Source organism: Chinchilla lanigera, unplaced genomic scaffold, assembly GCF_000276665.1.
Source record: "Chinchilla lanigera isolate Chin_1 unplaced genomic scaffold, ChiLan1.0 scaffold00089, whole genome shotgun sequence".
NCBI lineage: Eukaryota > Metazoa > Chordata > Mammalia > Rodentia > Chinchillidae > Chinchilla > Chinchilla lanigera.
Genome location: NW_004955490.1, coordinates 9046021 through 9067851, shown reverse-complemented (window position 1 = coordinate 9067851; position 21831 = coordinate 9046021). Strand labels below are relative to the sequence as shown.

At 35.6% G+C, this 21831-nt stretch overlaps 1 protein-coding gene across 1 annotated transcript in view; it reads right to left on the bottom strand.

The window, feature by feature from the left end:
• The window catches only part of Morc4 (MORC family CW-type zinc finger 4), a gene marked incomplete in the record, with an annotated part of 67141 nt that overhangs the window by 44595 nt on the left and 715 nt on the right, over positions 1 to 21831 (bottom strand). The window contains 5 exon segments of the mRNA XM_013504554.1: positions 5889 to 6017; positions 6326 to 6458; positions 8758 to 8905; positions 9671 to 9888; positions 14855 to 14987. Of these exon segments, the coding sequence (XP_013360008.1) occupies positions 5889 to 6017; positions 6326 to 6458; positions 8758 to 8905; positions 9671 to 9888; positions 14855 to 14987 (761 nt within the window).

The following is a 21831-nucleotide window of genomic DNA, read 5'->3' as shown; positions in this document are numbered from 1 at the left end:
AAGAAACTGTCAATGAGTCCTTGGTTGATCAATATTGCATGTCTCTGTTTTCATGAGAAACCACTTTGAAGATATCAATATGTATTACAACAAGCTTTGTTAATTCCCTACCACTTTGTTTGTAACTCCATATTGTCTGTATTGTTCTTTTGCTATTTTGTAAAATGTTGTCTGTCTGTTAAAAAAAAAAAAACATAGAAAACAAAATAAAATTTAAAAAAATAGAAAATGATAAGACGCAGAAGCAAAATGCAAAGCAGACCCCCAGTTCACCCAGAACAAGCTCAGAATTTAAGGAGATAGATGAAATTGGAAGTCAAACACTGGAACTTTCTAAAATGATAGAAAGAGAAGTGAAAAAAAAAGTGGAAAAGGCTGTAGAGAAAATAATCTCTCTGGTACAGAAAGAAATAATGCTGAAAATCAGACATTAGAGAAGACACAGATAAAAGTATAGATGAGCTTAGAAAAATGATGGAAACAAAAAATGCTCAGCATAGGAAAGAAATGGAATCCATGAAACAGATCCAAAGAGAAATCCAATACATTAAAACCTCCATGGAAAGTATACACAATAGACTGAACAAAGGAGAGGCTAGAATTTCAGATCTTGAAGACAGAATTGCAGCTAGTGATCATGGAAAGAAAGATATCTTAAAAATAGCAAGAGACCATGAAAAATGAATCCCACAGCTACAAGATGAAGCAAAGTGGAAAAACGTAAAATTGATTGGGATCAATGAGAAAGTTAGAGTGAGCACAAGTGACATAAAAAAAAACTCTTCACAGAAATAATGGCAGAAAACTTCCCAAGCATGGATAATGAATTTGACACACAAATAAATGAAGTGTACAGAACTCCATGACTAAAATAACACTATAAGAAGATATATAATAATCAAGATGCCAGAAATTGAGCACAAGAACAGAATATTAAAAGCTGTTAGAGAAAAGAGACAGATCACCTATAAAAGAAAGCCCATCAGAATCACAGCAGAATTCTCCACACAAACCCTCAAGTCAAGAAGAGCTTGGAGTAACACATTTAAAGTATTGAAAGAAAACAATTTCCAACCCAGACTGATGTACCCTGCAAAACTGTCTTAAAAATTAATGGAGAAATAACATGACAAAGAACAACTGAAGAGATTTATGAACACCAAACCAACCCTATAAAGATGAGTGAAAGATATCCTAGACAGAGGTAAAAATGACCATAATTCCAAGAACAATAACAGAAAGAAACCACCAGGCAGGGCAAGTAATTAAGCAGAGGGGAAAAGCAAGGAACCAACAGCAGGAAAACACCATGACAATGATCAGCCAATACATATCAATTATAACCATCAATGTAAATGGTGTCAATCATTAAAAGAAACAGAATAGCAGAGTGGATCAAGAAACAAGATCCAACAATATACTGTACACAACAAACATATTTAACACAAAAAGAAATTCATAGACCGAAAATCAAAAGATGGAAAACAATCGTCCATGTAGCAGGAACCCAGAAAAAAGCAGAAGTAGCTACTCTGTTTGAAGACAATGTGAATTTCAAACCAAAAATGATCAAAAGAGATAAAGAGGGTAACTACATACTTGTTAGAGGAAAACTTCAAGAGGAAGAGACAGCAATCATAAATATATATGCACCAAATACAGGAGCACCCAACTATATAAGACAATTATTAACAGACATGAAAAATCAAATAAGCAACAACAAAATTATAAAAGGAGACCTCAATATCCCATTTTCACAAAGAGATAGGTCAATTAGACAAAAATATCAGCAAAGAAATATCAGAACCGAACCAAACCTGTGAACAAATGGACTTAATAGACCTTTACACCGTGTTCCACCCAACATCATCAGAATACATATTCTTCTCAGCCGCACATGGAACATTCTCTAAAATAGATCACATATAATCCCACAGAACATGCTTAAGTAAATGTAAAGGCACTGAAATTATCCCATGCATATTATTTGACCATAGTGCAATGAAATTAGAAATTAATGGCAAAAGAAACCACAAAAACTCCACTAACACATGGAAATTAAATAATACCCTCCCAAAAAAACCAATAGGTCACAGATGAAATTAAGAAATAAGTTAAACAATATCTTCAAGTAAATGAGAATGCAGATACAACATACCAGAATTTATGGGACACAATCAAAGCAGTCCTAAGAGAGCAATTTATAATGGTACATTCTCACATCTGGAAAACAGAACGAGTACAAATAAACAACCCAATATTACACCTCAAATTTCTAGAGAAAGAAAAGCAAATCAAATCCAAAGCCCATAGAAGGGAGAAATTATAAAGATCAGAGCAGAAATAAACACAATGGAGACCAAAAAAAAATACAAAGAATTAATGAATCAAAAGTTGGTTCTTTGAAAGAATAAATAAAATTGATAAACCTCTAGCCCATCTTATCAAAAAAAGGACAGAAAAGACTCAAATTTGTGCATTAAGGAATGATAAGGGTGAAATAACTATAGATCCTGTGAAAAATTCAGAAGATTATCAATACCTACTTTGAAAATCTTTACTCTCATAGGATGGAAAACACAGAAGAAATCGACACATTTCTAGATACATGTGAATTACCAAAGCTGAATCAAGAAGATATAAAAATTCTCAATAACCCAGTATCAGTTAATGATACTGAAAATGTAATTAAATACTTACCAACAAAGAAAAGCCCATGTGCTGATGGATTCACTGCTGAATTCTATAAGAATCTAGAAAAGATTTAGTAGCAATACTCTTCAAACTCTTTAATGAAATTGAAAGGGAAGCAATACTCACTAAGTCATTCTTGGAGGCAAGTATTACCCTGATACCAAAACCAGAGAAACACTCAACCAAGAAAGAGAACTGTAGGTCAGTCTCCCTAATGAACATAGATGCAAACATCCTCAATAAGATACTAGCAAACAGAATTCAACAAAACATCAAGAAGATTATATACCATGACCAGGTGTGATTTATCCCAGGAATGCAGGAATACTTTAACATATGTAAATCAATAAATGTAATACACCAGATCAACAGAGTCAGAGACAAAAATCACATGATCATCTCAATAGATGAAGAAAAAGCTTTTGATAAAATCCTTACTCATTCATGATAAAAACCCTACAGAAAATTGGAATAGATGGTCTTTACCTCAATCTGATGAAAGCTATGTATGACAAACCAACAGCCAACTTCATAGTAAATGAACAAAAACTGTAAGCTTTCACTCTAAAATCAGGAAAAATACAAAAATGTCTAGTATCACCACTCTTATTCACCATAGTTCTGGAAACTTTAGCCAGAACAATTAGAAAAGAGAAATAAAAGGAATAAGGATAGGAAAGGAAGAATTTAAACTATCATTATTCGCAGATGACATGATACTCTACAAAGAAGACTCCAAAAGCTCCACCAAGAGACTCCGAGAGTTAACCAAATTCAGTTGTGTGGCTGGATACAAAGTCAATACTCAAAAATCAATAGCATTCTTATACACAAATAACAAACTTGTTGAGAGAGAAATTAGGGAAACCTCACCCTTCAAAATAGCATCCCCCAAAATGAAATAATTAGGAATCAATCTAACAAAGAAAGTAAAGGATCTGTACATTAAAAATTATAGTATTCTGAAAAAGGAGATTGAAGAGGATATCAGAAAATGGAAAGATATCCCTTGCTCATGGATAGGAAGAACCAACGTAGTGAAAATGGCCATATGCCCAAAATTGTTATATCGATTTAACACAATGCTGATCAAAATACCATTAACATACCTCACAGAACTAGAGAAAATATCCCTAAAATTCATCTGGAAGCAGAAGAGACCTAGAATAACAAAGGTCATCCTGGGCAACAAAGGCAAGGTAGAAGATATCACAATTCCTGATTTGAAATTTTACTACAAAGCTACTGTGATAAAATCAGCATGGTACCGGCAAAATAATAGACCTGAGGACCAGTGGAACACATTAGAAGATGCAGACACAACTAGAAACACTCAGCTCCCTTAACTTTGACAAAAGGGCCAAACATGTTCACTGGAAGAAACACAGTCTCTTTAATAAATGGTTCTGGAAAAACTGTCTCTCCACATGCCAAAGACTAAACCTAGGCCCATGTCTATCACCGTGCAGTAAAGTCAAAATGGATCAAAGAGCTAAATATTAAAACAGAAACACTAGAAATCTTGAAGACATAGGGGTAGGCACAGTCTTCATGAACAAAATCCAAACTGTATGGGAAACACTCCAAAAAATCAACAACTAGGATCTTATCCTATTAAAAAGCTTTTGTACTTCAAAAGAAATCACCAACAAAGTGAAAAAACAACCCACAGAATGGGAAAGTATTTTAGCTAACTGTCCTGCAGACAAAGGACTTATATCTAAAACCTATAAAGAACTGAAAAAATCAGGCCCCCCAAATTCAAAGACCCAATCCAAAAATAGGCATCTGAGATGAATATGCACTTCTCAGATGAAGAAATACAAATGGCAAATAAATACAAGAAAAAATGTTCAACACTACTGGTCGTTGAAGAGATGCAAATTGAAACTACATTGAGATTCCATCTCATCCCAGTAAGAATGGCTATCATCAAGAAATCAATCACCAACAAATGCTGGAGAGGCTGTGTGGAAAAATGAACCCTTCTCTACTGTTGGTGGCAATGTAGACTGGTGCAACCCACTTTGGAAATCAGTATGGAGATTCCCCCAAAAACTAGGATTGGAGGTCCCATTCAACCCAACTATTATACCCTTCTGGGTATTTTCCCAGAAGAATTAAAAACATCATACCACATTGATATATGTGCACCCCTGTCTATAGTAGCACAATTTGTCAGAGTGAAATCTTGGAAATAACCCAAATGCCCATAAACCAAGGAATGGATAAAAAAGATGTGGCCTTTTTATACAATGGAGTACTACTTAGCTATAAAGAAGGATAAATTGGGGACACTTATAGGGAAATGGATGCAACTTGAGTCCATACTCACAAGTGAAATAAATCAGTCTCGCATATGTAAACATTGTATTGTCTCCCTACTTTAAAAGCTGAAAGAGTAAATAAGATCCAAAATGTACAATAGATATTGTGAAATGGGAAGAAACTGCTGAAAAGAAAAGAGAAACTGGAATGGGAGAAAGGAGAAAAGAAAGAAGGGAAAAGGAAAAATAAACATTATATATATACACACACACGTGCATGCACACATACACAATAGTTAAAATAGTTATACTACTAACTGCTATTAGTTCCTTGAAAACAAAGGTTTATACCTATATTGTTGATCACTTTTTCATGCATATATCTTGTAATATGAGCAACTAATTTGAAGATAATATGCAATGTTTTAACCATTGTTACTCTCCTACAATCTTGTTTTGAAATTTCATACCATTGTTTCTATTGCTTATTTTTCTTTTCTTTAAAATAAAAAAATAAAATAAAGGTCCTTGAGTTCAATCCTCCATACTAAAAAAAGGAAAAAAGAAAAGGAAAAAAGAAAAAAGAGAAAATTTAAAAGTCTATTGAAACAAAATATCAGTGGTCTTATTTAAGAGTTTCCATGTGGTTACTGATAAAATTAGTACATAATGACTTTTAAGAAATAATTCCTTAGGGCTGGTGATATAGCTCAGCAGCACAAGTGCCTGCCCAGCAAGCACAAGGTCTGGAGTCCAATCCCCGGTATCCAAAAAAAAAAAAAAGAAATATTTCCTAGAGTATAGTATAACATTTATATAACATACAATTCTGAATTAGAAAAAGCAAGTTTTTGTTTTTTTTTTTATGCCAACCTAGAAATATAATCCTGCAATGAAAAGGTCAACTACATGAGGCTGTAAGGATACAGTGAAGGTAGGCTTATATATATCGTATCCTACATTGAACAGGCTCTTGGCAATCATTTGGGTAGTCACCTTCTTTTGACGCAGAAAAATTTTCATCCGTGGCTTCATATATAGAATACTACAAAATGCCTATGGAACAGTGAAGGGAAAGTTATTATGTCATATTGCCAGTTGTACTGATATCCCCACAAAACACTGCTAGCTAAGTGCATTTCTTCGGGACAAAGATTTGGATCAGTTTCTGTATCTTGCTACACTATGTCAACTACTACACTAAAAATGCTGCTATGTTAGCTAAACTATCTGAATGCAGATATAAAAAGGAATCTTAAAAGGTTGTCATCTTTATATAACTGTACTCCAATTTTCTTCTATAATATTTTCATGTTATAGGAAATCTTACCTTGCATTGTTGAAGAAAAGCAACCCTTACTCACCCGTAAAGAATACTCTGTTTCTGGCAGCTCAGAGGTAATACCATCAGTCTTTTTTTCCTCTGCATCAATGTCTGATACCAGGATGTCATATTGATCTGTATCAAAGTCTAACTCAGACTTTCCATCTTTATTTCTGCATAAAAGAAACAAGTACCCTCTTTAAAATTAAAAAAAAAAGAAACAAGTACCAATCTAACAAAAACTGACTCCAAAGGACAAAAAAGCACTAGGAACCCAAGAGAGAAGAAAGAATATGAACTAATATCAGATATCTATTCTGTTTTCCCCCTGACCACCCCTGCAAAGAAACTATAAACCACTTAATTTGAAGATCATATATTATTTAAGGCATTTCTAAAAGTCTAAAGAAATCTATTATGCTCCATAGTGGTGGTGATGCCAAATTTGTAAGAAAAGAAAAGGTATGAAAATTTCTGTAATTTGATACATCAAATGGATGTCAGCTAGCTTCAAACAGGATGTTAAAATAGATCCCAACTTTCCGGATATTGCTGGATAAGTCACTCAGTATTACTTTCCCCAAATGAATGGATGAATCAAAACCTACTAACTTCAGCAATAGTATAAGGACTAATGAGAAACCAATACATCCCAAGATCTAACCAAATATTTTAAAAGAAAACAAATCATAGAAACAGTATATATTTACTAGTCCTCAAGAACAGAATTTTTGGAATTAGTGCTTAAATATAATAGCAATGATATTCATAAGGATCTTTCTTATTCCCGTAATCCTTTGTGGCCACTCAGGTTTGGTCCATTCTAAGACTCTGGGCTACATCATTAACCACTGCCAGCGAAAAAGGTAAGACCCATCTTTGTTCCTGGAAAAACTTAAAACAAATGATGCGTTATACAAAAAATGTATATATCAGAACAATAGCTCCAACATTTGCTCTGTGGAACATTAGTTCCTTCAGATAAATAAGAAATAAATAAAAGTTGTATGATTAAATAAAACTGAGAATAAAAGACTTCAGAGCAATGTCAATTGATACCTCTGTTATATTTCAGGTTCTGTAAGCTCAAAACTGCTGTGGTAAAAATTTAGCTTTACTCTCAGAGCTGAACCAAGCCTCCTGCTGCATGTGGCATATAAAAAGCCCATGCCACTGTAATAGCATATTCTGGATTTTTTTTAGGATAATCTTGATTCTCACTACTCTACTCTTCTAGCACATACACCCTGAGATAGTTCCCTGCCTTCCATGTTCCTCATCTTCTCCATCCAAGAAAAAGAGGTCTGAAGTTAGGAAATCTACATACTATATTGCTCTTTTAAGTATTTTATTGCAAATTAGCATATAAAAGCCTAAAAAGACTTTAAACAAAGCAATACAATTGGCTCTGTCAGGTTTTCCCAAATTTGACCATGCAATTCTTTACTTCTACAACACCTAGTACCATAAAACTGAGAAACAATGTACAAAGGAAAAAGTCTGCCTAATATGTGTAAATCAATGGAAATTCCTCAGGAAATTGATCCTTTGTAATACAAATTATAATACAGTAGTTAGGTTTTCCCAGTAGGACACAGAAGAGATCCTTGTGACTCTCCTTACTTTTTCCTTTTAATTGTTAAGTACTCTTTGTATATATCAATATTGCTTAGTTTTACCAAGTAAGAAACAAGACAAAATAGTTGGCCTAAGTGGAAAAGGGAAAATGAATATATCTAATATTCTGTTCCATTAAACATACCGGTAACACCTCTATTTTATAGGAAAGGGTTTGAGGTTTTTAGCATTTAGGTTTTATTCCATTTGGTATGCCAAAATTAAACAAATAATGCATCAGAGAGTATTTCTTGATTGCTGTATTAGCTCTAAAGAAATACTATTTTTTTGTGGTATTGAGGACTGAACTCAGGGCCTTGCGCGTGCTAGGCAAGCACTCTACCACTGAGCTACAGGCTCAACCCTTAAAGAAATAATCTTAAGATAGCCTCATTATAAATAAAATTGTTCTGCTTCAAGTATTTCTGTTCTTTTACTCCAGCTACTCTAAAAATACTAACACAGAAGTCCATTTTTTAAAGATAATGTTTTGCTACTCTAATTTCTTTCTCATACATCATTATTATCAAACATACAAAATAACTATCATTTACCAATCTCAACATCCATAAATATGAAATATATATTTATAATGAATTCTGGGGATGTTAGAATAACATTGCACTGTCTTATTTGTGGCAATAGCCCTAGGATGTAGATATTTTTACCTGAAATGCATAGCATTTATCCACAAGATCCTCTATCTCAAACAGAACTAAGAAAAAGTTAAAGAAAGTTATGCAATGAAATAGAAATATGTATCAAAATTTATCTACTCTCTATAAAGATTTATTAAAATCTGCTTCCTCATAATATCTTTGGCTGTCAGAATCTATCACCCCTGGGATACTATACCTTCGGATGTTCCAAATGAGAACACGAGTGCCTTTTTTGCCTGGGATGGCATCAAACTGGGATAGCAGGTCATTTTCACTGTTGAAGATTGAATAGTTCAAGATGGCTTCTAGACTGGGTAAGGAATCCTCAGTAATAATCATTTTTTGTAGAACCAGTCAAAGAAAAATTATTATTGTAAGATGCTATCAAGAAAAAAAAAAAAGATGCTATCAAGAAGGAAAAGTACCTTTTGGGTTGCATGTTTATAGACAAAAAATACAGACATGGGCACTACTGTTACAAAAGAAAGGAAAAGGAAAATGAAGAATGATTGTAGAGACAAATATCAAAATCAGTTACACCTGCAAAACCCAGCCTCAAAAGATGCAGTGTAAATAAAGATAGTGCTATATCTATCAAAAAGATCAAATGCTAAATTTTTAAACTATTTGGAAACAGTAACTTCAAATCCTAACTGCTATGCTGCTCCCATAAAAACAATCTGGTGTCTAACAGAAATAATAGCTTGTCTAAGTATAGGCCAAAGAGCTATTCTGCTATCAGGTAAGCTAGAAATAGTATGTTTTTAGGAACATAAACACAAATATAGCTATCTTAGAGGGAAGAAAAGAGAAGGCCCTGGAAACTTTGCCACAGGGTAGTTGGAGAGACATACCATACATAAATCAAATTGCATAACAATGAAAATTTCAATAGAGCAAAAGCATTTCTAAGCTCTGTCGCTGTGTCTACTTACTGTAAAAATATTTAACACAGAAAATTCCAGTTAAATTTAAGACATTTGAATCTCTTCATATATAAAAACTTATTTGAAAATACAAGATAACAAACATTTTGACCTGAAAACAGTTTTTGTCAAAACAGATTAGACTAATTTTTAACCAACATTCTCCATTTACAGAAAGGATATTGTTATGCTGGTTGAATGGAACAATTGGTACAATAACTGCCTGGGCCTGGACACATTCCAGATAGGTCTGTGATAGGAGTCCAACGGTGAGAGTACCCCCATTCTTGGTAAAGACAAGAGCATCCTTCCCCAGCCGCATGGAGCCTGACTTGAAACCATTACCGAAGACCCCGATAGGACACTGGCTCTTCTTTATTACTTTATCTGTAAAGCCAAAGCTGTAATTATAAAAGAAAAGAGAAATCTGAAAAAAGAAATCAGAAAGGTTAAAAAGCATCCTAACCTAGGTTATAGGCAAAATACTTGGTCTACATATGAAGAACATTTGTACAAGTTCCTCCTTTTTTATTCCTTATAGTATTCTAGGCAAAACTATTAAGTTTAAAAACATGGGAAATTATTATTGAGGTAATGGTGCTGATTTTCCTGTGTGGTTTGTGTGTACTTAAAACAGTTCCACTTCCTCAGAGTCACTTTTAAAAATGTAAAGAAGGCCCATTTTCACTGGTTTAACAAAGACAGCTAGAAAAGGCCTTGTGTAGGTAGCTGCCTTTCTTGTCTAGATAAAATGGCCCTGATTACTAGAAGTGAGAGTAAGGTACAAAGGGTAGATACCCAGAGAAGGTAACAAAAGTACCCAATAGTGGCACTAACCAAAGGTATTAGATTGGGTATTTCTAAACCTGGTTATGCCTCCCTCTAGAAATTTGAAAGTCAGAGATCGTGTATCTATTTTTGGTTTGTTAGGTTTTTTTTTTTTTTTCCTTTTTTGAGACAAGGTCTCACTATGTAGTTCAGATTGGTTATGAACTCACTATAATACTCAGGTTGGCCTCAAACTTATAGTGATCCTCCTGTCTCAGCCTCCCAAATGTTGGGATTATAGGCATGAGCCACCACCTGAGCTGTGATCATGTAGTACATATGTGGATAATTTTAACTCTATACCCAAATGATGAACCTTCCAATTTTTACCCTTTGCTCCATCTGCTGGAAGAGTCCACTGGAGTATGACCGAGAGATAAAAATAGGTAATTCTGCTTCTGAATGTCTGCAAACAGCTGCAGTATAAAATCTCTCTTGTTCTATTAAGGTCCTTTCACTGAGTCACCACAGCAAACTCTGTAGCCTCTTACAATCAGCTTAATCTGGGAGCCAGAATCTTCTCCTTCCTTTTACTTTCCATCCAAACACACACCAAAACAACAGAAACTAAAAAAATTCAAAGACACAAAATCTAGAAAATTAGGATCTTTCTTTCATCTCTTCCTTAATCTCAAATAAAACTATGTTTTAAGGATTCTTTCTTTCCAGAAAGACTAATTTTAAAATGATGTAGACTATCATGCATTCAGTAAGCATTTATTGAGCACTTACCATGTGCTATACATTGTGCTAAGCACTAGAGATACGATTGTTAACAAAAGAGACATGATTCTTACCCTCAAAGTTGATGGTCTAAGGGAAGATATAATAACAGATTAGACGACATCAATAAAATTATGCAACATTGCATGCTGCCAGATCTGGTGAGTAAGGTGGATGGGACACACTGTAATGTTTTTATGAACTTGCCTTTCTGTTGGATGGCAGTTGGCAGCAGCATTCATCCTATGTTTTGATCACACTTTGTAAAAAACTCACAAAAGAGGACTTCTCAAACTGCTTCAGAAATTGGCAAGAATGACGGGATAAGTGTGTTTGAAGCTAGGGGGATTAATGTCAATGTGTCTTATAATAATTTTTTAAAATTTAAACATTCACTGTATATTTTGATCACCCTGTATTAAATATTTAGATCACAGTATTTAAAATCACATCTAATGTTTCGTAATGCCACTTAATACGTTTTAAAAATAATATACAAAATATGTTCATCGTATGTTCTTATAACTGTTACACAGAGTGACCCTTTTTTTTATTAGATGCCAGATCTAAAGACTTGGCAATGTTTTATCTGAGAGGTAAAAGCAAAACAAAAAGCAAGCCTGTGAATGTAACTTGAAATAATTCATGGTACTATATATTTGCTAGATATTTAATGTTTGAGAAGCAAATATACCTCATTTAAATTTGAAAAAACAAATAAAATTATGCAACATCAATAAAATAGACTCTGTATCCCTAACTGCTGAGTCTTGGCTTTCTTCTTTCAAGCAAGGAGGGCCAAGGTACCTGTTTTCCATTTTCCAAAGGCTGTAATTTTTTTAAGAAAAGGGACCACCTTTCAATTTTCTATCTCAAAGTATTATGCAGTAATACAGTTTTGTCCTCTAAAGTAGACACTTTACCTACAAATAAATCTAATGGCAGAGAAAGGTAATTTCTACAGAAGTGCTCCTTCAAAAAATCCTGAACACACTGAGTTAGTACTGTCTGGAACCTTAGTATGCCAAGAACAGACTTATAAATTGGTAAGATTCAGACATTTTCATTTTCCTCATGTGGAAGAATTGGCAAGGAAAGGGAGGGTCATTATGTGAATTAAATTATATACTATATGCAAAATGTGCTCATTTTAATCTTCAAATTTTTAAATTCACATTTTTATTTTATTAGTACATGTCTGTAGTACATGAAGTTTACATCCATCTTAGGGAATGGGTACACGTCTATAACACAGCTTGATTTTTTTTTTAAACCTCTTCCCCTTTCCACCCACCTTCCTCTCTCTGTCTCTAAATTCCCTTTCTCCAAACTTTAATTTTAAACTACCTCTAGAACTCATTCTGAGAATTATCATGTGCTACTCCCTACCTCTATTTTAGATCTAGTATCACATTTGAAACTCAGAAGTCTTGATACATAAGAGTCTTATCTACCATATGAAATAAATACGTATGGTTATTTGAACTCATGGCAATTCTCCTGCCTCAGCCTCCTGAGTCCTGGGATTACAGGCATGCACCACCACGCCTGGCTCAATTATTTAAAAGAAGTTGGGGTAAGTGGAGTTCCTATTTAGAATTTAGCATGAATAAATTATCTCTTTTAAACAAATGATGTCTTATAGCTGATTCAAGTCTAAAAAATAATCACAAATAAAATCCAGTATATGTTCCGTTAAGGACTCATTAAAATTATCTCTAAAGTAGAATTTTAAGTATGAGGAACAACTGCCTAGGGCAAATAGCAGGAAACATATGGCATGATAGGGATAATACTATGGCTAAACAAGTTTCGTCCTAGTTTACTTCTTGGGGAGGGAACAAAATTTTGAATGAACATACTGATCCTTCACATTTCACTTTAAATGTCTCACAGTATCTTTTTTTGATTCCCTAGGCTAGATGAGATGCCCCTGTTGTATATTCTCAAAGAAATTGTACTCTTGTTTCATAGACTTCCCCCTGTGCAGAATAACCTACTTAGTTGTATTACTAGTTCACTTTTCTTTCTGACTAACCTGTCAACATTTTGAGAGCAAAGATATCTATCTGGTTCTCAACTTTCTTTCAGTGTTTTTGCACATAAGTCCTCAGTAAGAATTCACTGAATGGATAAGTGAACGAATATGAAACAAAAATTGTTGTAATTATTTAAAGATCATCCTCTTCTTTCTTTCTACCTTATATAACTATATCAACTTTCACATATATAGTTCCACAGACAAAATGGAAGGTGGTTGGATTTGCTGGGCCTAATATTTGATACCCATGTCACTGGATTAGGGTGTAGTACAAACGCATGATTAAGAAGGTATTTGAGGGCTGGAGATATGGCTTAGCAGCATAGCACCTGCCTGGCAAGTGCAAGGTCCTGAGTTCAATTCCCAGTACCAAAAAAAAGGGTAATTGATTTTAGGGAAAAAATTGATAACTGATAATTGATTTTAGTACACACGCAACTAGATATCCCACCTAAAATTATCTTTTTTATTTTTTATGTTCATGTTTACGGTACATAGTGATTACTTTCACTGCTGGGAATTGGTACATGTACATAACGCATTTTAATTCTTTTTATTTTTAGGAGATAAAATCAATGTTGTAAGTTAAAAGATAGGACCAACTCTCTACTTTCATCAACATACTAGTCACATTTTTGTCTCACTCCTGAGGAACAGGCTTTCCTCAAACATTCTAATTAGGAGAAGTGTGAGACACAAGCATACACACAAGTATATATACATTTCAGCCGAGCAGTAAAATATAACCACTAACTTTGAGCAAATTTCATTTTGTTTCTTTGATGACTCAAAGGAATTCCCCTACATGTTATTAATCTAGAATACTTTCAAAGAGAACTATGACCAAATGAATTTGTTTTCCATCTCTAGGGTTTTGAGCCCTTTCCCTCCTCCTCAGCACCTCTCCATTGTTACTTGTGCTTCACACACTCTAGTTCAGGAAGCCACATGGACAGTAATCAACTTCATCTACTAAAAAGGGAAAAAGAAGGAAGGAGTTGAGGAAACATTCATCTTGCGCTGAGTGACACATGAAGATAATAAAAAACAAACTTACATTCTTAACTACAAACCTCTTAAAGTAATTAAGTGAACTAAGAGCAGCAAATCTGTTACCAGCTTTAACAGAAAAGAGAAATTCCTAACTTTGCAATTCTACTGTAAAATTTTCAGCTATTATATGTGTTAATATCTTCTATTTATCTTTTTTTGAGGTTTGATTATATCTATGCACCGTCATGGTTCTAATCCACAAATCATCCCAACTCTAACAGTTCTGATTTAAGAGTGAGTTTTGGTTAATCAGGCACTGGAGAAGGTCTCAGATCAGTGAAGGTCCCCCAGGTCTTTATACTTGCTGTTTTCCTTGCCTATACTCTCATTCTTTGTTCCCTAGCCCTTTTTATCTACTTAAATTCTACTCACTCTTAGATCTCAGCATAAATATCATTTCATCATGGAGGCTTTTATTAAACTCTGGGATCAGATTAGGTTCCCCTGTTGATTCATCCCATTTATCTTGTGCTTTCCTATCATACTCATCATGTTTTATTATGATCACTTGATTGTCTAATTGTTTGAGCTGCAAGCTAGACTGTAAGTTCTGTGAGGACAGGAACAATGTCGGTATCATGACCTGTACCCTGGCACTAAAATGTGCTTAATATATATTTGTTGAATGAATAAAAGGAAAATAAAATATTAAAGAAAATGATTAAGTTTTAAATAGAATTCATGTGCTCAGGATGAGAGAAAGAAAATGAAGACATTTTTACCTGAGCATTCGGTGGAGCTTGTGCGGTGTCATCCCACATCCATCATCAGTAAAGGTCAAACAAGATTTATTCTTGACCTCTTCAACATCTATGAAGACGGTCCTGGCTGATACATCTGGATCTACAGCATTATCTGCAAAAGGTAGAAATCTGTGATATTAGGTCCCCCTTTCCAACATTCTATCAAAATCTCTAGTTCAGTGCCTCCATGATATGAAAAACTGTCCTTTGTTCCCCTCATGTGGGTGTCCCAGAAGGTAAGTGGGAAGCATTAATGGTATTGCATTTACTGAGTTATAGAGAACAGATATGACAGAATTATGTAGTTGATTTCTAGATTTCATATAATGACTGATCTGAAATCTGCCTTTATCCCTTTAAACTTTAGTATTTGTGGGAAAAATACTCCTATTTATAAATCACTTTGCTCTGATTTTGCTTTATTCTGGTCTTTTAGCCACTGTACCACTCATGAACACATATAGCAAAGGGTGGCTACGGAGAAAGGTTGAATCAGCAATTTTAGTAAAAACAGATACACATTATATACTTTACAGTTGGTTCAGGATGATTTTATTTTCTATTTTTTACAACACCTCCTCTGTTTAAAGAATGCAGACATTATCAGCATCTCTTTTTATAACATAAGGATCACTGAATGAGTCAGGGAATGGTAGAAAGCATGCTTAGAGAGAAAGAGCAATTCTACTGTCTCTGTAACAATCTTAAGGGTGAGGTTGTATACCATTTATGAAATGAAGAACACTGACTGAAAGTACAAAATAATAAATAGATCACAATTCCTCCTGAGTTACATCTTCACAATGGGTTAACTATTTAGAACTATAAAGTATCAACTTTAGCCATATTCTAACATATGCACCATGTCCCCAGATCCAGGAATGTCACTGTCTAATAGCTATATCTTTTGGCCACAGGTACAAGCTTAATACTGACATGTGTAGCTCAAAAGTCTGATTAGGGTTCACTGGCTTGAGTACAAGGGCAATCTGTACAAGCTGTTGAATAATGCTATTGTTCGGATGTAGTTTACCCTTCACAGGTTCATGTGATGAAAGCTTGGTCCCTAGTGTGGTAGCATTGAGGTGGTAGAAACTTTAAGAGGTGGGGCATAGTGCAAGGTAATTAGGTCATTGGGGATGCTGCCCTTGGAATGGATTTTAATGCTGTCAGGTATGATAGGAGAGGATTAGTACTGACTACAGTGAGTTGCTACAAAATGAGGTTATCCTGTATGATTGGCCCTGTCTGCATATGGCCCTGTTCCCTTTTGGCTTCTCTGCCATGTTGTGATGCAGCTAGTGGACCCTTGACAGGACACTAATATCATGCTGTTTGGACCTTCCAGCCACCAGAAACGTGGGTGAAAGACCAGAATAAAGCAAAATAAACTTCTTTACTTATAAAATACTCAGCATCAGGTATTTTGCAATAGCAGCACAAAACAGACTAATACAAATAGGGTCCTTAATCACTCCTGTCCCTATTAGCTTTTTAAGCAAGATAGCAACCTTCCCTTCTACCTTCTTCCCTTGCTTTGGCACCCTATGCTGTTTTACTGATATCACATAGCTGGGCTGAGAGAGCCAGTGGGGCCTGGCTTGTATACTTGTCCAATTACCCCTAATCAAACCATGTCATTTCTCTACTGGGAACAACCCTTATAGCCAAACAGCTCATTACACATATTCAAAAATACAAATTTTGACAATGCAATTAAGATTTGACACTCACTTAGATGTGTGAAATGCCCACTAAATACAACAATATACAGATTAACTTGGAAAGCCAAAATGGTATTGCGAGAATCACAGATTAATAAAACTGTCACTGATTATAACCTGAAAAAATCCAAACAGTTGTAAGGTATTACCAATAGCTCCAGAAATGGGTTAAGAAATCTGATAATCAATCTTTAAGGGCCAGGTGGGGCTCAGGCCCATATAACATGGTAAGGTAAATGGGCTGTCTTCGGGCAAGAGTTAAAAGTTTGCATACAATAATGACTTTATCAGAAATGCAGTTCTTTACACTGTAAGGCAGCTTTTTCTTTCTTTAACTGAAAAAAGGATTCAACACCATATAGCTACCTGCATAATTCAAGAAATTTTACTTGACAAGCAAGCCCTTATCAGTCACTCTCCCTAGTAGGCAGCCACAGACATTGACAATGATAAACTTGTCAACCAATTGAGCATCATTTATATATGGAAAACCTTGAAAATTGAATTTTTTTTCTAACACCCCTAAAGCAAACACATAGCACATGTCAATTCCAATTACACATTTGGACAAAAGTGGCTTGAACAAAGCAGCTCACAGGTCTCTAGGAAAATCACCTTAAGTCTTCTCTACTGCAAGTATTACTGAAACTGTACTAGACGTTTTCTTACAGGAATATAACAAGTTTTAACAAAGACACTTCAAGACTTTCACAGTAGCTGCCGGGAGAAGCTAGATATGGTATCTTCTTGGCTGGAAGCTCATAGAGTATATGGGGGAGGGGGGCACATAAAAGGCCAGGGTCAGCTGGAGCAGCAGGAAAAGTGAAATCAGTGGGCAAGGGTGGGCAAGCACAGCTTCTCACCCGTCTTCTGTTCTGTGTGACCTTTTACTTGGCCTCAACAAATGAAATTATAATAATAACAAGTCAGCTTCAATAGATGAACTTATAATAATAAGCCGCAAATCTTTTAAGTGGTTTCATTCTACTATTTAACCCTCTACATATTGGCCAACATGTCGCATATGTTATCTGATACCAGGGAACTCAACTTCTCCACTAGCCCAGCCCACCTAGCCTATGAACAGGTAGGAGGTTGAGAGAACCCTTATTTCCCTCACTTCAGCCACTACTTAGACAAGAGCTGCACTATCATAGCCTGAGCATCTTTATCCCCTAACTTGGCTACACAATCCCATTTGCTACCAATTCTCAAGGAGTCTTCTCTCTCCTAACCTGACTTGAGCTATGCCTTAGTGGGAGGGCCCTATCTCTACCTTCATATTGCCCATTACTTTGTCAAGAACATAGGAATTTGGGGAAACCTATGTAACACCTAACCTGGTCCAACAATCCCTTGTCTTCTGAAAAAAAAAATTATAATAAAGCCTCATATTTAATCACAAACTGGGAGGCAATGAAAAACTGAAAGCCTTCCAGGAGAGCTTAAGATGGCTTTGACATAGTGCTTCACAAGCGTCCCAGCCTTTCCAGTGGATACCAACAAGGTACCAAATTATTGCCTTACAGACATCCTGCAAGTAGCTAAAAGTACCCTTGCCTGAAAGTAAGGTCATCACCTTCTTTCACAAGACTATTCTCCTATTGTGTGCACACACACACAAACACAGTGTCAGCTTTCAAATGACAGTAAGTTTGAAATTAAAAGTCATTTTTAGGGCATTGGGAGTGTAGGTTAGTGATACAGCACTTGCCAGTACGTGTAAAGCTCTAGGTTCAATCTCTAGCAATGCAAAAAAAATCATTTTTAAATTTTTTCCTGTTCCTGTCCTATATATCCTTAGACTCTCTTACATATTGTTTTTTTCTAATTCTTATTATCATTCCCTTAGTTCACAGAGTTTAGTGCCTCTCAAGACTACTGCAATAGCCTAACTAGTCTTGCAAATTCATGTCTCTCTCTTTTCTCACCTATCTTATACATTGCTGCAAGATTGACTTTCCTAAAGCACACTTGATCATGACATTCTTCTGGCCAGAAAACATCTGAGTAACACATCAAATACCAGAACTTCTCAGTCACATCCTACTCCCAGCTCACCGTTCTAACCTCATTTCCTACTTCGTACTTGGAGTAAAAAGACCTGTGTCTGAGTCCTGGATCTGCCACTTAGTAGACATGTAACTTTGGAAATTAATTCTCTGAACTTCTGTTTCTTCATCTGCAGGATGAAAACAAATAATACTGTTTACTTCAAAGGGTAAAGTTTAAAAGATAAGTATGAAAGCAATTTGTAAACTCTCTAAGGACCAATAGTTTTTGCTACCTATGAACTCTATGCTCTAATTAAATTCAGTGATCAGTATTCTTCATGCTTTCATTCATCCCGTTGTTCCTTTTGCCTAGAATGCCCTTCTGCCACCATATTCACAGTTCCAATCCTTCAAATCTCAGCTCAAATGTTACCTTCTCCACAAAGCTTTTCTTCAACCTCTTTTTCCAGATAAATTGGAAGTCACTCTTCTGTCCTCTAAATTTCCATAACACTTGTATATACCTTTGCTGATAATTTTCTTTTTTTTGTTATACAAAGCATGAACTTTCTGCATGTGTTTTATGTCCCGTACTAGAAGCACCAATCTGTGTTGTATTCATTTTTGTACCTACCACAGTAGCCATCTGTGCTGTAGGTCCTCAATAAATATTTACTGAATGCATGTTTACTGGAAAACTAATGCTTAGATACAGGAAACTGTTAAAGAAAAACCCAAAATTTAAACTTTGAGTTACCAGTTAACATGCTGATCTCCCTTTTCTCTATTACCACAAATATATGTGATATGCTTTTAAAATCTATGTTTGTATATATGTATGCACATATACTGACACTCATGTTGGCCATCTTAGGCCAAGTCAAGGTTCTACAAAATTAAATGATTAAGACAATCATATCTAGTCAAAATTACAAAACTCAATGAATCACATATAAGTATAGTATACATAGTACAACAGGGTGCACCTGGGAAAGAACAAGACATCTCTCACAACACTTTTCTGTCTCCCACCTCCCACTATGTTCATTGCTAATTCTTTTTGTCTTTTTTGTAAATTACATGTGCACATAGATCTTATGACCCTCCTCAGATGTTCACTGGAAGCATGGCACACAACCTAAAACAATTCAAAATGTACCAATGTCACGTTTTCTTCTGCATCTTCTGAGTCATACATGTAAAGCACTTGGTGTTATAGTCAAACTAATCATCAAAATTCTCCATCACCTTCCAAGTAACTCTCCTGACTCTCCTGCTGCCTTCCAACTTCTTGACTAAAACAATTCTCACAGAATAAGTAGACCTCTTGAAGACATAGGTGTAGGCAAAGACTTTATGACCAAAACCCCAATTACATGGGAAATGTTACAGAGACAATAGTTGGGATCTCATCTTATTATAAACCTTTTGCACAGCAGAAGAAATCACCAACAGAGTGAAAAGACAACCCACAGAGTGGGAAAAAATTGTTGCCAGCTGTTCCTAAGACTAAGAACTAATATGCAGAATATATAAAGAATTTTTAAAAATCAGACCCTTCAAATTTAAAGATCCAATCCACAAATGGGCACCTGAGATGAATACACACTTCTCAGGGGAAAAAGTAGAAATGGCAAATAAATATATGAAAAAATGTTCAACATCACTGGTCATTTGAGAGATGCAAATTAAAACAACGCCGAGATTCCATCTCACTCCAGAAAGAATGGCTATTATGAAGAAGTCAACCAATAACATGCTGGCAGAGCTATGAGGAAAAAGGAACTCTTCTCTGCTGTTGGTGAGAGTACAGACTGGTGCAACCACTGTGGAAATCAGTGTGGAGATTCCTCAAAAATCTAGGACTAGAAGTCCCATTTGACCCAGCTATTCCCCTTCTTGGTATCTTTCCAAAAGAATTAAAACCATCATACCAAAGTGATATACGCACACCTATGTTTATAGCAGCACAGTTTTTAATAACTAAATCTTAGAAACCGCCCATATGTCCATCAACCATTGAATGTGTAAAGATGCGGTCTTTTTATACAATAGAGTACTGCTCTGCCATAATGGATAAACTTGATACATTTATAGCTAAATGGATGGACCTCGAGACCATATTCTTAAGTGAAATAAATGGCACACACGTGTAAATATCGAACTGTTTCTCTGGTGTGAGAAACTGAAAATGTAAATAAGAACCAAAATATAATAGATATTGTAAAATAGGAAGTAATTGTTCAAGAAGAAAGGGAAACTAAGGAGGGGGAGGGGGAAAGGAAGGAAGGGAAAAGAAAAAAAATGAGAAAAGAAGGACAAAATGTAAATAAGGAGGGGAGGACGAATGCATGTCAAAGGAGGGGGAGGGGAATGGGCAAAAAAGAGGAATCAAGATATACCATGTAGGGGCACAAATTCCCTATGATGAAAGTGATCATTAGGTATATCTACCTTGTAGCAATAAACTTAATTGAAAAAAAAAAAAAAACAAACAAACAGAAAAACCTCTCATGGCATGGCCATAGCTATGGCTTAAGCCGGAACTGGAGCTTATTCAGGTAGCTCTGAAACCTTTCCAAGATTTTCTGTGCTACCAAGTCCCATAAATCTTTTCCCCTTCTTTCAATTTTTGAAGCACTTACAATGTGCTCCGTATGGTGCCGCATTTAGTGCAGAATTGTTTTTCTCCTTTCAACACAATAGTTTGCACCTTCCTTAAAAAACTGGTGTACTTGGCTTCAAGGGATCAACTGAAAACGCTTTAAAAGTAAGCATCCGCGGAGCGAGAGATTTCCAGGTCCTCCGTATTCATTCCAGCAGTATGAGGGCGCTCGTGAACCGCAGACCCAGTCCTCCGCAGTCTCAGGGAGCCAAATGCACTCGTGTCATCTCTTAAGAGATGTCCCATCATTCCTAGATGTTCTTCTCTCAAAAGTTAAAGAAATCTGTTTTTCAGATCTTTCTAATGACCCTACTTGGTCCTATACAAGGCCCCTTTGGTACCTAGGAGTTTTCTGTTGGTTGTCAGCCCCTACTGGAGCCCAGTTGCCTCGGGGTCCGATATTTTATGCATTTCCTTTTGATCATTAACTAAGCTATCCCAAAGTGCCCGGAACATCACGGAAAACAACCACGGAATCCTAGCTCTTCGGATACACCTTATTTCCTACGCTTTATTCGCGGAGCCTCAGCCCTCCCAGCTGGCGGAGCTGCGGCCGGTCCCGAGGCCGCCACC